General features: G+C 39.8%; 1 protein-coding gene across 3 annotated transcripts in view; it reads left to right on the forward strand.

Moving 5' to 3' along the window:
* Ercc5 (ERCC excision repair 5, endonuclease) overlaps window positions 1–11,184 on the forward strand; it is a 34,750-nt gene extending 23,566 nt beyond the window's left edge. For all 3 annotated transcript variants that reach the window (XM_029476431.2, XM_021160458.3, XM_085836935.1), the window contains exons 9-15: window positions 3,242–3,483; window positions 3,820–3,939; window positions 4,070–4,283; window positions 6,218–6,362; window positions 7,887–8,087; window positions 8,912–8,996; window positions 10,437–11,184. In XM_029476431.2, coding sequence (XP_029332291.1) covers window positions 3,242–3,483; window positions 3,820–3,939; window positions 4,070–4,283; window positions 6,218–6,362; window positions 7,887–8,087; window positions 8,912–8,996; window positions 10,437–10,988 — 1,559 coding nt within the window. In that variant the 3' untranslated portion in view covers window positions 10,989–11,184. The remainder of the gene's footprint in view (window positions 1–3,241; window positions 3,484–3,819; window positions 3,940–4,069; window positions 4,284–6,217; window positions 6,363–7,886; window positions 8,088–8,911; window positions 8,997–10,436) is intronic.
* The last annotated feature ends 2,666 nt before the right edge of the window (window positions 11,185–13,850 follow it).

A 13,850-nucleotide genomic window follows, 5' to 3' on the forward strand; every position in this document is an offset into this window, starting at 1 on the left:
GTTTTAGGTCTTTCAGATTTTGCTATTACATTGCTAGGATGAGATCTCTCCAGGGTTTTTTGGTTCTTGTTTTTAATGTAGGCACTTAATGCTATGGATTTTCCTCTCAGCACTGCTTTCATAAATATGGGCATAGTATTTATTCATTTTCATTGAATTCATTGAAGTCTTTAATTTTTATCTTTATTAGTGTCTTGACCCAGATGAAACATAATAAGTAGTAAATAGTACTTTGGGGTTATCAGTAGGAAAGTAGATTCTAACAGCACAGACAGTAGACAGCTGCCAAGCTATTGTGCTAATTAAGGCTAATTGTAAATATAAAGACCATGAGTGTGTCTTTTGTCCAGGAACTCAATAACAAAATGTGGGATAGAAGCTTGAGATTTTAAATATTAAATACTACATGTACTCATTTCATTTCTGATTTTGTTAATTTGGATATTTTCTCTATGCCTTTTAGTTAGTTTGGGTAAGGGTTTGTCTATTTTGTTGATTTTCTTGAAGAACTCTGATTCTTTGATCATTGATTCTTTATATTCTCTTCTGTTTTACTGATTTCCTTTTTACTTTTTTCTTGCCATCTACTCCTTATGGGTGTGATTTTTCCTATTGTTTTAGGTCTTTCAGATTTGCTATTACATTGCTAGGGTGAGATCTCTCCAGGGTTGTTTTTATTTATTTATTTATCTATTTTTATGTATGCACTTAGTACTATGAATTTTCCTCTCAGCACTGCTTTCATAAATATGGGTATAGTATTTATTCATTTTCATTGAATTCTAGAAAGTCTTTAATTTTTATCTTTATTAGTGTCTTGACCCATTTTTTATTTAGTAGAGAGTTGTTCAGCTTCTGTGAGTTTGTAAGCTTTGTGTTGTTTCTGTTGTTAATATCCTGTTTTAATATATGGTAGTCTGATTGGATAAAGGGAGTTACTTCTATTTTTTGTTTTTATTGATACTTGCTTAGTGTCCAACTACTTGGCTAATTTTGGAGAGAGTTCCATGAGGTGTAGATATGAAAATGAACTTTTATTTTCCTGTAGTAATTGTCTCTGAGGCTCACTGCCTTGTCTGCTAACCTAGGCCTGGAAGCTTCTAGCCTCCATACAATCTAATTTAGGCCTAGAGTTTTTTCAGCCTCTTAGAGTTACTGCTGAATATATTTGCCCATTCTAGATTTTTCTTAGCTCTGGCTAACTGGTTCAACTCAGCTGTTCTGGCTCAAAACTCCTCTCTGAGCTGACCAGTTCAAACTGGCTTCTCTCAGCTTCTGACTGAATGGCTCTGCTTGGCCTTATACTAAATTTGCCAATCTGTTCTATTTCTGGTTCCTCCTCATACTCTGGCTTGTTCTGTCTTTATATGTGTCTAGTTTATTTTCTCTACAACCTGTCTCTGTGAAAATGCTCCTTTCTTCTCTCGGTGCTGTTCTCTCTTAAGTCACCTCTTCTTCCTCTGTATTCTCATAAGAGCTGGGCAGATTTGTGTATTTCCTATTCTATCGTTTTTTTTTTTTCTCTAATTCATCACTTTTTCTGCCATTCAAGTAGACATCACTTTCAAATGTGGATGCTTCCTTCTATAGACTAATTTTACTGCCGTTGCTTGGGTTTAAAGGTGTGTACTAAGGGTGTGTCTCTGTTCCAGCCTAAGGGATTAAAGGTACTAAAGGTGAGCCACACCACCCTTAGAAACGGTTTTCTAGTAAAGGACACAATCTCAGTTTCACATTGTGATCAGATAAATCCTTTTGTGTTTGGTGAAGTGTTCTATAAATATCTGTAAGGTCCATTTGGTTTCTACCCTTTGTTAACTCCAGCATCTCTCTGTTATAGTTTTTGTCTGGAAAACTGTGGTGGTTTGAATGGAAATGGCTCCCATAGGCTTATAGAAGAGTGGCAATATTAGGAGGTGTGGCCTTGTCAGAGTAGGTGTGATCTTGTTGGAGGAAGTATGCCACTGGGAGCAGGCTTTGAGGTTTCGGTAACTCAAGCCTAACCAGTGTCATTCTCTGTTCCTACTGCCTGATAATGTAGATGTAGAACTCTTGACTCTTTCTCCAGCACCATGCCTGCCTGCATGCCATCATGCTTCCTGCTGTGATGACAATGGACTAAAGCTGAACTGTAAGCTAGCCTTTATTAAATATTTTTCTTTATGAGAGTTGACATGGTCATGGCGTCTCTTCATAGCACTAGAAATTCTAACTAAGACAATGATGAGAATGGGGTATTAAAGATTCCCACTATACGTGTATTTGTCAATATATGATTTAAGCTGTTGTAGTGCTTCTTTTACAAACTTGAGTGCCCTTTTGTTTGGGGCATTGATGTTAAGAATTGAAATGTCCACTTGGTAGATATGAGTGAGTATTTAGTGTTCTTCCCTATCTCTTTTAATTAGTTTTGGTTTAAAGTTTATTTTCTAAGATATTAAAATGGCTACCTCAGCTTGCTTCATAGGTCTGTTTACTTGGAATATCTTTTCCAACCTTTTACTCGAAAGTAATGTCTATCATTGATGTTGAGGTGTGTTACTTGGCTGTAGCCAAAAGATGGATGGTGTTTTCACAGCAGGCTGTTCGGTTGCACAGAGAGGGATGAGACTAGGGAATTGGGTGTGGAGGAGAGGAGGGAGTGGTGAAGGTTTTTAGTTAGCTTACCTGTTTCCCTAGCCTGCTCAGCTGGTGTGCTCACAGAGAATGCCAGTTAGAGACTGGGATACTAGGATGAGTGGAGGCAAGGAAGGTTGGAGATCTTTGTGATACATTTGGGATGGGGTGAGAGGAAAGTGATACAGCAGCAGGTAGGTGTCCTACTACGGAGTTGTGGATGAGACTGAGGGAATGGGACTGGAGGAGAAAATGGAGAGGTGAAGACCTGCTGTCAGCCTATCTGCTTCCCTGGCCGTCTCTCTGAGTTTTAAAAACAGCATTAGTCAATGGAACATAGCTTTTCAAAGTTAATATGCAAATCTTTGAGAATTTGTTTCCTACTTTTAGTGACCAAGAGCTTAATAGATCAATTTGTCTCATTGAAAAAGCTTGGTTGGAAGTGGCAAGTAGGTATCTGTGGTGCACTGTAGCAAACTAGTGAGTCGAATGTTTATAGCTATACTTAAGTCATTTCCTTTGGGGTTTGACATTGTTCAGGACTGCTCAGAAAGCTTTGATGACTTCACAGTGGCTCTAATGTTCTCATGTTAGATGAAGTGACATCTTGATTTTTTTTGGACAGGAAGTTTTATTGAGGTGCAGAGTGTGGTCAGCAATAGTGAACTTCAAACAGAGTCATCCGAGGCTTCTACACATCTCTCTGAAAAAGATGCAGAGGAACCAAGAGAAACTCTGGAGGAAGGAACCTCCAGGGACACAGAGCGCCTCCTACAGGACAGCTCTGACATTGAGGCAATGGAAGGACACAGAAAAGCTGACATAGATGCTGAGGACGTGTCCAACGAATGGCAAGATATTAATTTGGTAATATCACATTTTAACTTAGTGCCAAGGAAGCCAAGACTATAGCTTTTGAGATTTTAAAAGTCGCTAGATAAATATTCACTAGCTGTTTTTAATTCATCTTGTTTCTTATAGCTCCCTTTTACTATGTAAGTTATACCTGGGGTTTTTAGTTAGGTTCCCTCCCATATGATGTAATGAGACCACTGAAAGGGACAGTCTTGCCTGGAAATCCCAAGTGGAAAACACTGTAAGGCTTATTGGTCATTTCAGCCAGAGGAAATGCGTGCTTTATTGTAACAGATGAACATAATTGGATCATGACTGTAATTTTCTGCGGCTGGGAACATGTTTTAGGAGGAACTGGATGCCCTGGAGAGTAACCTCTTAGCAGAACAGAATACACTGAAAGCGCAAAAACAGCAGCAAGATCGGATTGCTGCCTCTGTAACAGGCCAGATGTTTCTGGAAAGCCAGGTAAGTGTGACTTTAGCTTGGTCTTCCTTAGCCTTGACCTTCCTCTCAGAAGGACTGTGTAATACTGTCACACCCCCTTGTGGTCAAGGCCCACAGCACATTTCCCTGCTTGTTGCTTCTCTTACTGCAGGAACTCCTGCGCCTGTTTGGCATTCCCTACATCCAGGCTCCCATGGAGGCAGAGGCACAGTGTGCCATTTTGGACCTCACTGAGCAGACTTCTGGAACCATTACTGATGATAGTGATATCTGGCTGTTTGGGGCCCGGCATGTCTATAAGAATTTTTTTAACAAAAACAAGTTTGTAGAGTACTATCAATATGTGGACTTTTACAGTCAACTAGGTAAGAGTCAGAGTCTGGTCATCTCCCAGAGTTCTACACATTCGCTCTCCTGATTTGCCTCATGTGGTTTTTCTTCTCAAGGAACTCATTTGATGCATGAATGGAAATGAGAGGTCATAGGGTATTAAAAACTGGGTTTAAAATCCTAGTGTCTGTCTTGCAGTTAAATCATCTGACAAGGTTAGTTGAATACTTACTTGGTGGTGAACCAGAGATGTTCTCATAGTGTGGGGAAGGAGCCATTGTGACTTCTGCCACAGTGAGTGTTCCTGACACTCACATCCATCACCACTCTCTCATTTATCCATTCATCCACTTGGGAAATGCACACAGAATGACTCTCATGTCAGTCATTCTTGACAATAGTGAGAATGAAATATCTTTCTCTAGTGGAGGAGAAAGATGCTGGCCTTGTTTGCAAGTCATAATCTGCCAGTTAGTGTATACCATGGGGAAAAAGAAGCAGAGAGAGGGTAAGGTGCAGCTGCAGGAGGGTACATGCTGTTCCTCACAGGGTTGTCATCAACGGAGGCTTTGTTTGTGGCAGTCTTGGGCAGGCTCCTTAAGGAAATGGGAAGAAAACTGTAACTACAGTTTTGACAAAGATTGTGTCAGAGGGACTTAAAGATTTCAAAGCCTTGAGGCAGAACCTTGTTTATATACATATTCTAGAGAGGCAAGGAGACCAATGGGAATGGGAAGGTGGTGATAACAGTGGTTAACATTGGAGAGAAGAAACTGAAACCTTGTAGTGTCTGGTGCATCAGAGAGGAGTGTGCATGTCTTAGATGTAGGAGGTGGGAGGAAGGGTTCTAGGTTCCTGGTTCTGTTGCTTATGTTTTTTTCATTGTTTCTTACCATTTGGTTATCTCTGATATTAACTGGCCTTTCTGTCTCTGACTGGAGCCTATTCCTCTGAGCCTGGTTATATTGAGCCTCCTTGGGTCAGACTGTCTCTGGGTGTAGCAGGGGATCTCGAGAGCCTGTTCTGTTTGTGTTTTCCTGTTTCTCTTTCAGGGATTTATTAATTTCTTCCAATTGTTTGTGTTTTCCTGGGTTTCTTCAAGGTGTTTATTCATTTTCTCTTTAAGGACCTTTATAATCTTCATATAATTGGTTTTTCTTGTGCTTAGCACTGTTGGAATGAATATTCATGGCCTGCTGTAGTAGGTAGCTTGGCTTTAGTGGGAACATATTGTCCTTGTCCTATGCTGTCATCTAAGCAGGTGGGTTTGGGGTGTTAATAGGTCTAGGTGCTAATTTTTGGATTTCTCTTTGTTGGGTGGGTGTTTTGTTCCTGGGTTCAGAGAAAGGAGTGTGCATGTCTTAGATGTAGGAGGTGGGAGGAAGGGTTCTAGGTTCCTGGTTCTGGGCCAGTAGTAGAATGGAGCAGAGGAAAGGAGAGTTAAATTGAGATAAGTTCAACCTGAGAGTCTCACTAGATACACAGGCAGGAGTACTCTGTTGGTAATTGAATGCATATGCTTGTGGTCAGAGTAAGCAGTCTAGATAACTAAATGTAGAGGTCAGCTTATATAGAAAAATTCACATAAGACTATTTGAAATTTAAATCTCAACAGAATATTTAACAAAAGAACCTATTTTTAAATTAAATATGTCTTTGGATGTTGGTTTAACATATACAGTTTATATAATATGTTATATAATTTTTATAAAATATTAAAGAATGCAGTGGTTTATGCCTTTATTCCCAGCATTTGGGAAGCAGAGGCCCATTGGATCTCTGTGAGTTTGAGGCTAGCCTGATCTACAAAATGAGTTCCAGTACAGCCAGGGCTGCACAAAGAAACCCTGTCTTGAAAAACAAAACAAAACAACATCTGTCTGTCTGTATGTTCTTCCTTCTCTCTCTCTCTCTCTGCATATATATATATATGAACGATTGATTGATTGATTGATTGCTATTTATACAGGACTGGACCGTAACAAGCTAATCAACTTGGCCTATCTACTGGGCAGTGACTATACGGAAGGGATTCCAACTGTAGGCTGTGTAACAGCCATGGAGATTCTCAATGAATTCCCTGGACGAGGCCTGGAGCCACTCCTAAAATTCTCGTAAGGCTTTTTCTCATGCCTTTAATTCAGGTATATATATATATATATATATATATATATGTATATATACTCAGACTAATATATGGATTATTTTTAACTGAGCTCTTACTGTGCTGTTGCCTAGGCTGAGCTCAAAGTTGCAATCCTCCAGCCTCAGCTTCCTATGTAGCTGCCACTGTAGGTGTGTGCCATCACTTTTGAGAATCTGTTTCTAAAATCACAAGGTGTCCCAAGTCATTGTACATTGAGGCAGTAGTTGGTGACAGTGGCTGTGGTTTCCAGGGCCTTGGTGAATCTGTTTTTGGTCTATTTTAGTCTCGTTTTGGTCATGGCTGATTTATCCTAGTCCAGGGACACAAAGATGGTCTGTAGTGCTCATTAGTGTGTGAGCTGCCTCTGAGTTCATTTAGATGATTATAGATAGTCAATATGAGTAGGATATGCAGGCCTTATCAGTGGGAAAGATGAGTAGTTATATTCTACACTCTTGCCGTTTCTTGTGGGAGTAAATGGATAGCGGAGAAGCAAACGAAATTGTTCAGTATTGCTAGGGAAAATTTTCACCACTTGTTCCGTGTTATAAAAGAAGTCAACCATAAATGTGCTTTGAGGTGCAGGTCCAGGAACTTACATTGTAAAGTCACTTTCCAGGAAAACCCATGTGCTGACCCAGAGGTGTGCTGTACTTAAGGTGCAACTTCTGAGCTTTGGAGAAATTGACATATTTGGGATCTGTTATTGTTATGCCCAGGACTTGGGATTCTTTAAGGGGTGTATTAAGGGCAGATACTTGTGTGTTTTGGCAGGCAAGTTTTATGCTCCACAGCTATAGCTTCTTGATCATTATCCAAAGTCACAGAGATGGAATAATGATCTCTTCATCAGAGGAGCATTAAAAGAAAAAAGAAAGTATGCCATAATAAATTATCATTAAGATTGAAAATATTTTAAAGTGGACTTAATATTTTAAAAAAAATCAAAATTAGCAGTCTAATTTTGCTTAAAACATTGCCCATCACATGAGAGCAATAGTACTTGCCACTGTTTATAATTTAAAAGACCGATTTACTGTCTCTTTGTACACATACGCCTTGTCCATCATATCCTAGTTGGTGTTGAATGATATCTACACTAAATCAACCAGTATACTCTTGACATTTTTGGATCCACTGTACCTTCCATTTCACTGACCGGGGCCTGGAGAAATTGTGGCTTTGTGCTGCTGTTTTTTGAGCAGGAGCTGTAGGAGTTTGTCATCTGAGATTCTAGTCTCATTTGTGAAATGTTGAGCAAGGTACTTCTGAGTGGGTTTATTTCTTTTTGAGAGATGAGAGTAATTACAATACACATGAAGTACTTAACATGCAGTAAGATCTTTACCTTGCAGCTTAGTATTCTATACCACATATATTTGAATTGTGACTTGAAATTACATTTCCAAACTTTGTATTTAGCTTTTTCCCACTAGTATGGCAACTGTAACATCTCCCTGTTTTGTAAGTAATTGCTCCTGTTATCTTACAGAGAGTGGTGGCACGAAGCTCAAAATAACAAGAAGGTTGCAGAAAATCCCTATGACACCAAAGTGAAAAAAAAATTACGGAAGTTGCAGCTGACACCTGGTTTCCCCAACCCCGCAGTTGCAGATGCTTACCTCAGGCCTGTGGTGGATGACTCCAGGGGATCGTTCCTGTGGGGCAAGCCTGATGTGGACAAGATTAGAGAATATCCTTTCTTTCTTAATATTTATGGGTATATTAAGCCTCTGTCTTAGCTCTGTCACAGTGACCTAGCTACTTCAACAAGCCACAACTCCTAATAGTGCCATTCCCTGGGCCACGCCTTTACAAACCATCCCAGCTGCAGACCTGATAAAGTCAAAACTTTGGGACAAGGAAGCTGTTTATTTTGTTTTGTTTTGCTTTGCTTTGCTTTGCTTTGCTTTGCTTTGCTTTGCTTTGCTTTGCTTTGCTTTGCTTTGCTTTGCTTTGTTTTGTTATTTCCCAGTGCTGGGGAATGAACTCAGGGTTTCATGCATATACAGCAAGTATCCTTCAGAATAGATCTTAATTTGAAAGAAGCAGCAACAGCATGCATGTTATGAACACATGTTTAAGATTAATTATTCTGAGAGAATATGGAAGATTGCTGGCCTTCCATTCTGTGTATTTAAATAATAATTTAGTTGGCTGTTTCAACATCTACAATAGATTCAACCCACGAACAACTTCCTTTCTTAAAGAAGTACATAGGATATCTGCCCCTTGCTTTTATTTTAGGCTAGCCATACTTTGTACTGAGGAGTCTTCAATGTGCTGGTATGAGTTGTTCAGTGTCGTCTGCCTTTGGAGATTGATCAGAACTTACTGCAAGATGATCTTGTTGGAGTGGCTTGTTTTTCCAGCCTTTAATCTTTATAAAAACAATTATCTTGGAAGATACAGGGAATGGCAACAATGGTTGGCTTTTGAATGCTATTATTATTTTATTATTATTATTACCTGTTAAGTCTTTAAAAAAAAACTTCTATAAATCTTAACTGCCAGCACATTTTGTCAGAGGTATTTTGGCTGGAACAGGATGAAGACCGATGAATCCCTGTATCCAGTACTAAAGCATCTGAATGCCCATCAGGTAATTGTGGATTTTCTTTATGTATAGAGTGATGACTACTGTTAGTAGCTGTTAATGTACTGTTAACTCCAATTTCAGGGCAAGTAGCTGAAGGCTTGAACTGATGACACTTTAAAAACAGAGTGAAACAGAAGAAGGGGTTGGGTCCTAAGTCTTTTTGTTCATGCTAGTGTTGCAGTGTCCTTGTTTTTTTGACTTTGAAAAAATTCTAGTCTAATACATGACTTCATAGTAACATGTTTAATATAAAATATATTACTCCTCTGGAGCTATCTTCAGTTTTTAAAAGCCCAGAAAATATTCATTCCAAAACAATTTCTTCAAATACTAACATTTTAATTTACAACTTAGGATCTGGTCTTTATACTAACATTTCTACAAGAGAGGTTTTTGGCTAGTAAAATGCCCTTTTATGTGGCTTTCTGTGTTTCCAAATGGGTGTGTGTGCTTGTCTAATTCATGTGTCCTGTTCATATCAGATAAGTCTTCCCCCATCTCTGAAGCCATTGATGAAACATACATACAAATAGAAATGAGACTATAGTTTTAACAGTGAAATCAATTTCCATTAAATTTGGGTAATTTAGGAAAAGCATTCAAATGGGCAGTGATTTAAAAAATATTTCCAGGGGTTTCCTGTTTTCTGTCTGATGATATTTACCTACCAGCAATAGAAACCTACTAAGAATGAAAATATTTTCTAGTGACTAGTTATTCCTTAATTTCAGATAAATGCTAGTGTAATATATATTTCCTTTCCAAGATGAATTTTTTTCTCTCTGAAAAGCAAAGATAGTCTAGAAAGTAACAATAGTAGATTAAGACTGCTACTTCCATTCGAGGTGTGTTTCCTTTGTGTTTATTTTCCTTTGCCTCCCATGCTAATTTGCTCCTGTGCATAAATCCCTCTTGATAGAGTGGGTCTCCTCTTCCCCTGGGCTCATGAGTGTATACCATCTTCTGTGAGTTGCATTGCTTTTTATAGTTTCAGAGGACCAGCTTACAGTCCATGAAAGTTCACACTTGCTGTTTCTATGTTTTTGGGCATTTACTTTTCAAGTAGTTATGAATGATGCCATAATTCACACTTGGTTTAAGAGTATCTCTCAACTGTGGATTTGCTGAGTTAAAGGCTTGACCTTTGTTTCCTGGCATCTAATGCATCAGCAAACTTGTGTCTTGAAGGTACTGTATGATGATAATGATTTTAAAGGAAAGGCATTGAATGACTTAGGCATAGACTCTGTGAAATTCTGTTGCTGCCAAAGAAGAGGATACAATTGTTATGAAAAACAAAAACAAAAACAAACAAACAAAAATAGCTAGAATTGCCTTCTGGAGGCCACAATTGCAAATTCTTGAAACGTAATAATCCACAGTTCAACGTGTTGAGTTGGTGTAGCAACTACTCACTTGCTTTATTGCTTTCTTTTGTTTTAGACCCAGCTCCGGATTGATTCCTTTTTTAGACTAGCTCAGCAGGAAAAACAAGATGCCAAACTCATAAAGAGTCATAGGCTAAGCAGAGCAGTGACATGTATGCTGAGGAAAGAACGGGAAGAGAAAGCTCCTGAGCTGACAAAAGTGACTGAGACCCTGGATGATGCAAAAGGAAAAACCCAGAAAAGAGAGCTACCATATAAAAAAGAGACTTCAGTTCCAAAAAGAAGGAGGCCTTCAGGAAATGGTGGATTTCTAGGGGACCCCTACTGCTCAGAATCATCCCAGGAGTCTTCATGTGAGGATGGAGAAGGTTCATCTGTGATGAGTGCACGACAGAGAAGTGCAGCTGAGTCGTCAAAAATCAGCTGCTCAGATGTGCCTGACTTAGTGAGAGACCCTCCTCATGGGAGGGAAGGCTGTGTGTCCACTAGTAGCTCCAGCGAGGATGGTGAGGACAAAGCCAAGACTGTCCTAGTGACTGCTAGACCTGTATTTGGGAAGAAAAAACTGAAACTAAAGAGTATGAAGAGAAGGAAAAAGAAAACCTAATTTAAAGAGAAAAAAAAAGGTCATTTAGAAACAAAAAGTGCTTGCAATGTATTGAGAGCATAAGATTAAATCGCTGGGCGTGATGGCGCACGCCTTTAATCCCAGCACTCGGGAGGCAGAGGCAGGCAGATTTCTGAGTTCAAGGCCAGCCTGGTCTACAAAGTGAGTTCCAGGACAGCCAGGGCTACACAGAGAAACCCTGTCTCGAAAAACCAAAAAAAAAAAAAAAAAAAAAAAATTAAACCTATTTCTATAATCTCTATTTTGAATGTATAGTTTTATTCTCTTCTTTTATTTTCTGAATTTATTAAAAATCAAAGAACAGAATAATTTTACATAAAAATACACCTGTTTTACTATCCATATTGTTATCCGTACACAAAAGTGAAACATAGTATGTTTTGGTCAAACTGTTGTACATATATGTGATAGCTAGGCCAATTCATCTAGTTTACCATTACAGGGATAGACATGCACATATAACTGTTAGACTATGTGGCACAATCCGAGACAAATCACACCAGCTGCAGGTCTCATGTGGGAAGTTTTTATTGGCAGAGGTGGCCTGGGGTGAGGGGTGGGGTAGGGGGGCAGTGTGTGAAGAGGGAAGAAGAAGAGGAGGAGGAGAAGAGGAGGAGGAGAAGAGGAGGAGGAGAAGAGGAGGAGGAGAAGAGAGGGGAAGAAGGAGGAAGAAGAGTGTCTTAGGGTTTTACTGCTGTGAACAGACACCATGACCAAGCTAACTCTTGTAAGGACATTTAATTGGGACTGGCTTAAAGGTTCAGTCCATTATCATCAAGGGGGTAACCTGGCAGCATCCAGGCAGGCATGGTGCAGGAAGAGCTAACTTCTACAGCTTCATCTGAAGGCTACAGATACTGACTTGCTGGCAGCTAGAATGAGAAACTTATAACCCACACCCACAGTGACACACCTACTCCAACAGGACCACATCTAATTCTGCCACTCACTGGGCCAAGTATATACAAACTATCACAAAGAGGAAGAGGAGAAAGAAGAGGAGGTGGGGGAGGCTGTAGGCCAGGGGATGAACTTTTGGCTGTCCATGGATGCACCTGATGCTCTGATGACAACATCCCACTTTTTCTTATTAAGAGAGGAAAAGGGCCAGGGGAGGGGATGGTGAGGTAGGAATACAGGTGTAGGATCTCTTAAACTGCTTCCTGCTATCTAGGGGCATCATCAATTTTGGGGTGTAGATGACCTTCACAATTAGGGCTCGTTTGATAGTGCTTCACATCGGGTTCTTCTGTGAACAGTGGTTGGTAATCCTATAAAAGGAACTGATTAATTGGTTAGAATTTTTTTTTTAATTTGTCATTGGAGGAATGTGGAGATGAGGTTAATAATGCATGGGGCAAATAGTAAAGCCAGAAAAATGAGAAGTGGGCTTAGGAAAGGCAGTATTCACTTCCATACAGGGTTCTTGAAAACCAGGAATCAGAGGCTGCCTGCTGTTTCTCTCCCTGTGGTTTTTGGTTGTCTGATTGTAGCTGCTGGATTTTGTTTCTCACTATGCTGGACTCGATGGAGAAGCATCATTTTTGGAGGAAAAGGCAAAGACCACCTTCTTTCACTATAGGAACATCTAGTCCCCACCGATTCTGAAACACCACTGCTGCCAGAGAATTGATCTATCTTTGCAGGGAGAACATGGTTTGGGTGACTTCTTGAAGATTGTTGTAAAGTGGGGAAGAGAACTGATTGTATAAGGTTAGGGAGGTAGTCAGCCCTGCCATTCCAGTACTAACCCTATAGTATTCCCATAGTGACCAGGAATGACATGAGTTTGAACTTCCCTCTTGTTAATGTTGGGCAGGTACTGTGTCTACAACCAGGACTGGTAAAGCTCTTTTCTGTGGATTATTCCTAATCCAAGGAAAGGAACACCAGCATGTAAACTCCTCACCAACTGAAAGTTAGATGACATACCTGAGTGCCACAGAGAACTGATGTGTTCTGGCCTGTAGGGCACTGTGGCAGAGATGAGGTATCACGTGTTATGGCTCTGTAGCATATGTTATGGCTCTGTCTAGGGAGCTTAGCATTCCTAAAACATGTGTCCCTGACGTCTTTAAACAGTCTACTATGCCAAAAAGTGTGATAGAGAAAAAGTATGGTGTCATGACAACACCAGAGTTGGGCAGGTGATGAAAGTCGAGGTGAGGTTGCTTTGCTTTGAGGAGCTGTAAGTGGCAATTGTAAGTTAGTTCCAGAGGGCACATATAGCCAGCAATCTTTAAAGAGACCAGGTGGGTGACATTAAGGAAATGGTAGATCGAGGTCAGGGTTTGAAGCATAAGGAAAAATGATAGGTTAGTACCATTTATGAGGGAGAATGTCAAGGAAGTAAAGACCTTGGAGGAGTGTTTAATTACTTCTATTTTTCTGATTCCTAGAGGTTGGACAATTGAGATGTATTTCCTCTGGATGTAAATAGTACTTACTGCAGCCCAGATAATAGTGCCTACCCATAATCCCTGTTTTCCACCTGGGTTCCATGGATCTTGAATATATAAGAGAGTCTTGTGTTGTTGATAGAAGTGATTGGTCCATGATCCTAACTATATGTATCTGGCAAGACCAATATGGGCAGCTGCCATATTTGTCTGGCCATTTTTTACTAACATTTTTCATCTGGTTAAAGAGAAAGCAAATAAAGAGGTCATAATATTTAAATGGAATGGTGGATATAGGGGTGACAACAATTTGGATTGGCTCCTGGCATCTATTTATTGAACAGTTTCCTGACCCTATTTGGAAAGACTGTTTTCAGTGGGGGTTTCTTGAACCTTGAATGCCCAGATGTAAGGGCTACCCTGGATGGAAATGAACATCAGA

Source organism: Mus caroli, unplaced genomic scaffold, assembly GCF_978045245.1.
Source record: "Mus caroli unplaced genomic scaffold, Mus_caroli_1 scaffold_1, whole genome shotgun sequence".
NCBI lineage: Eukaryota > Metazoa > Chordata > Mammalia > Rodentia > Muridae > Mus > Mus caroli.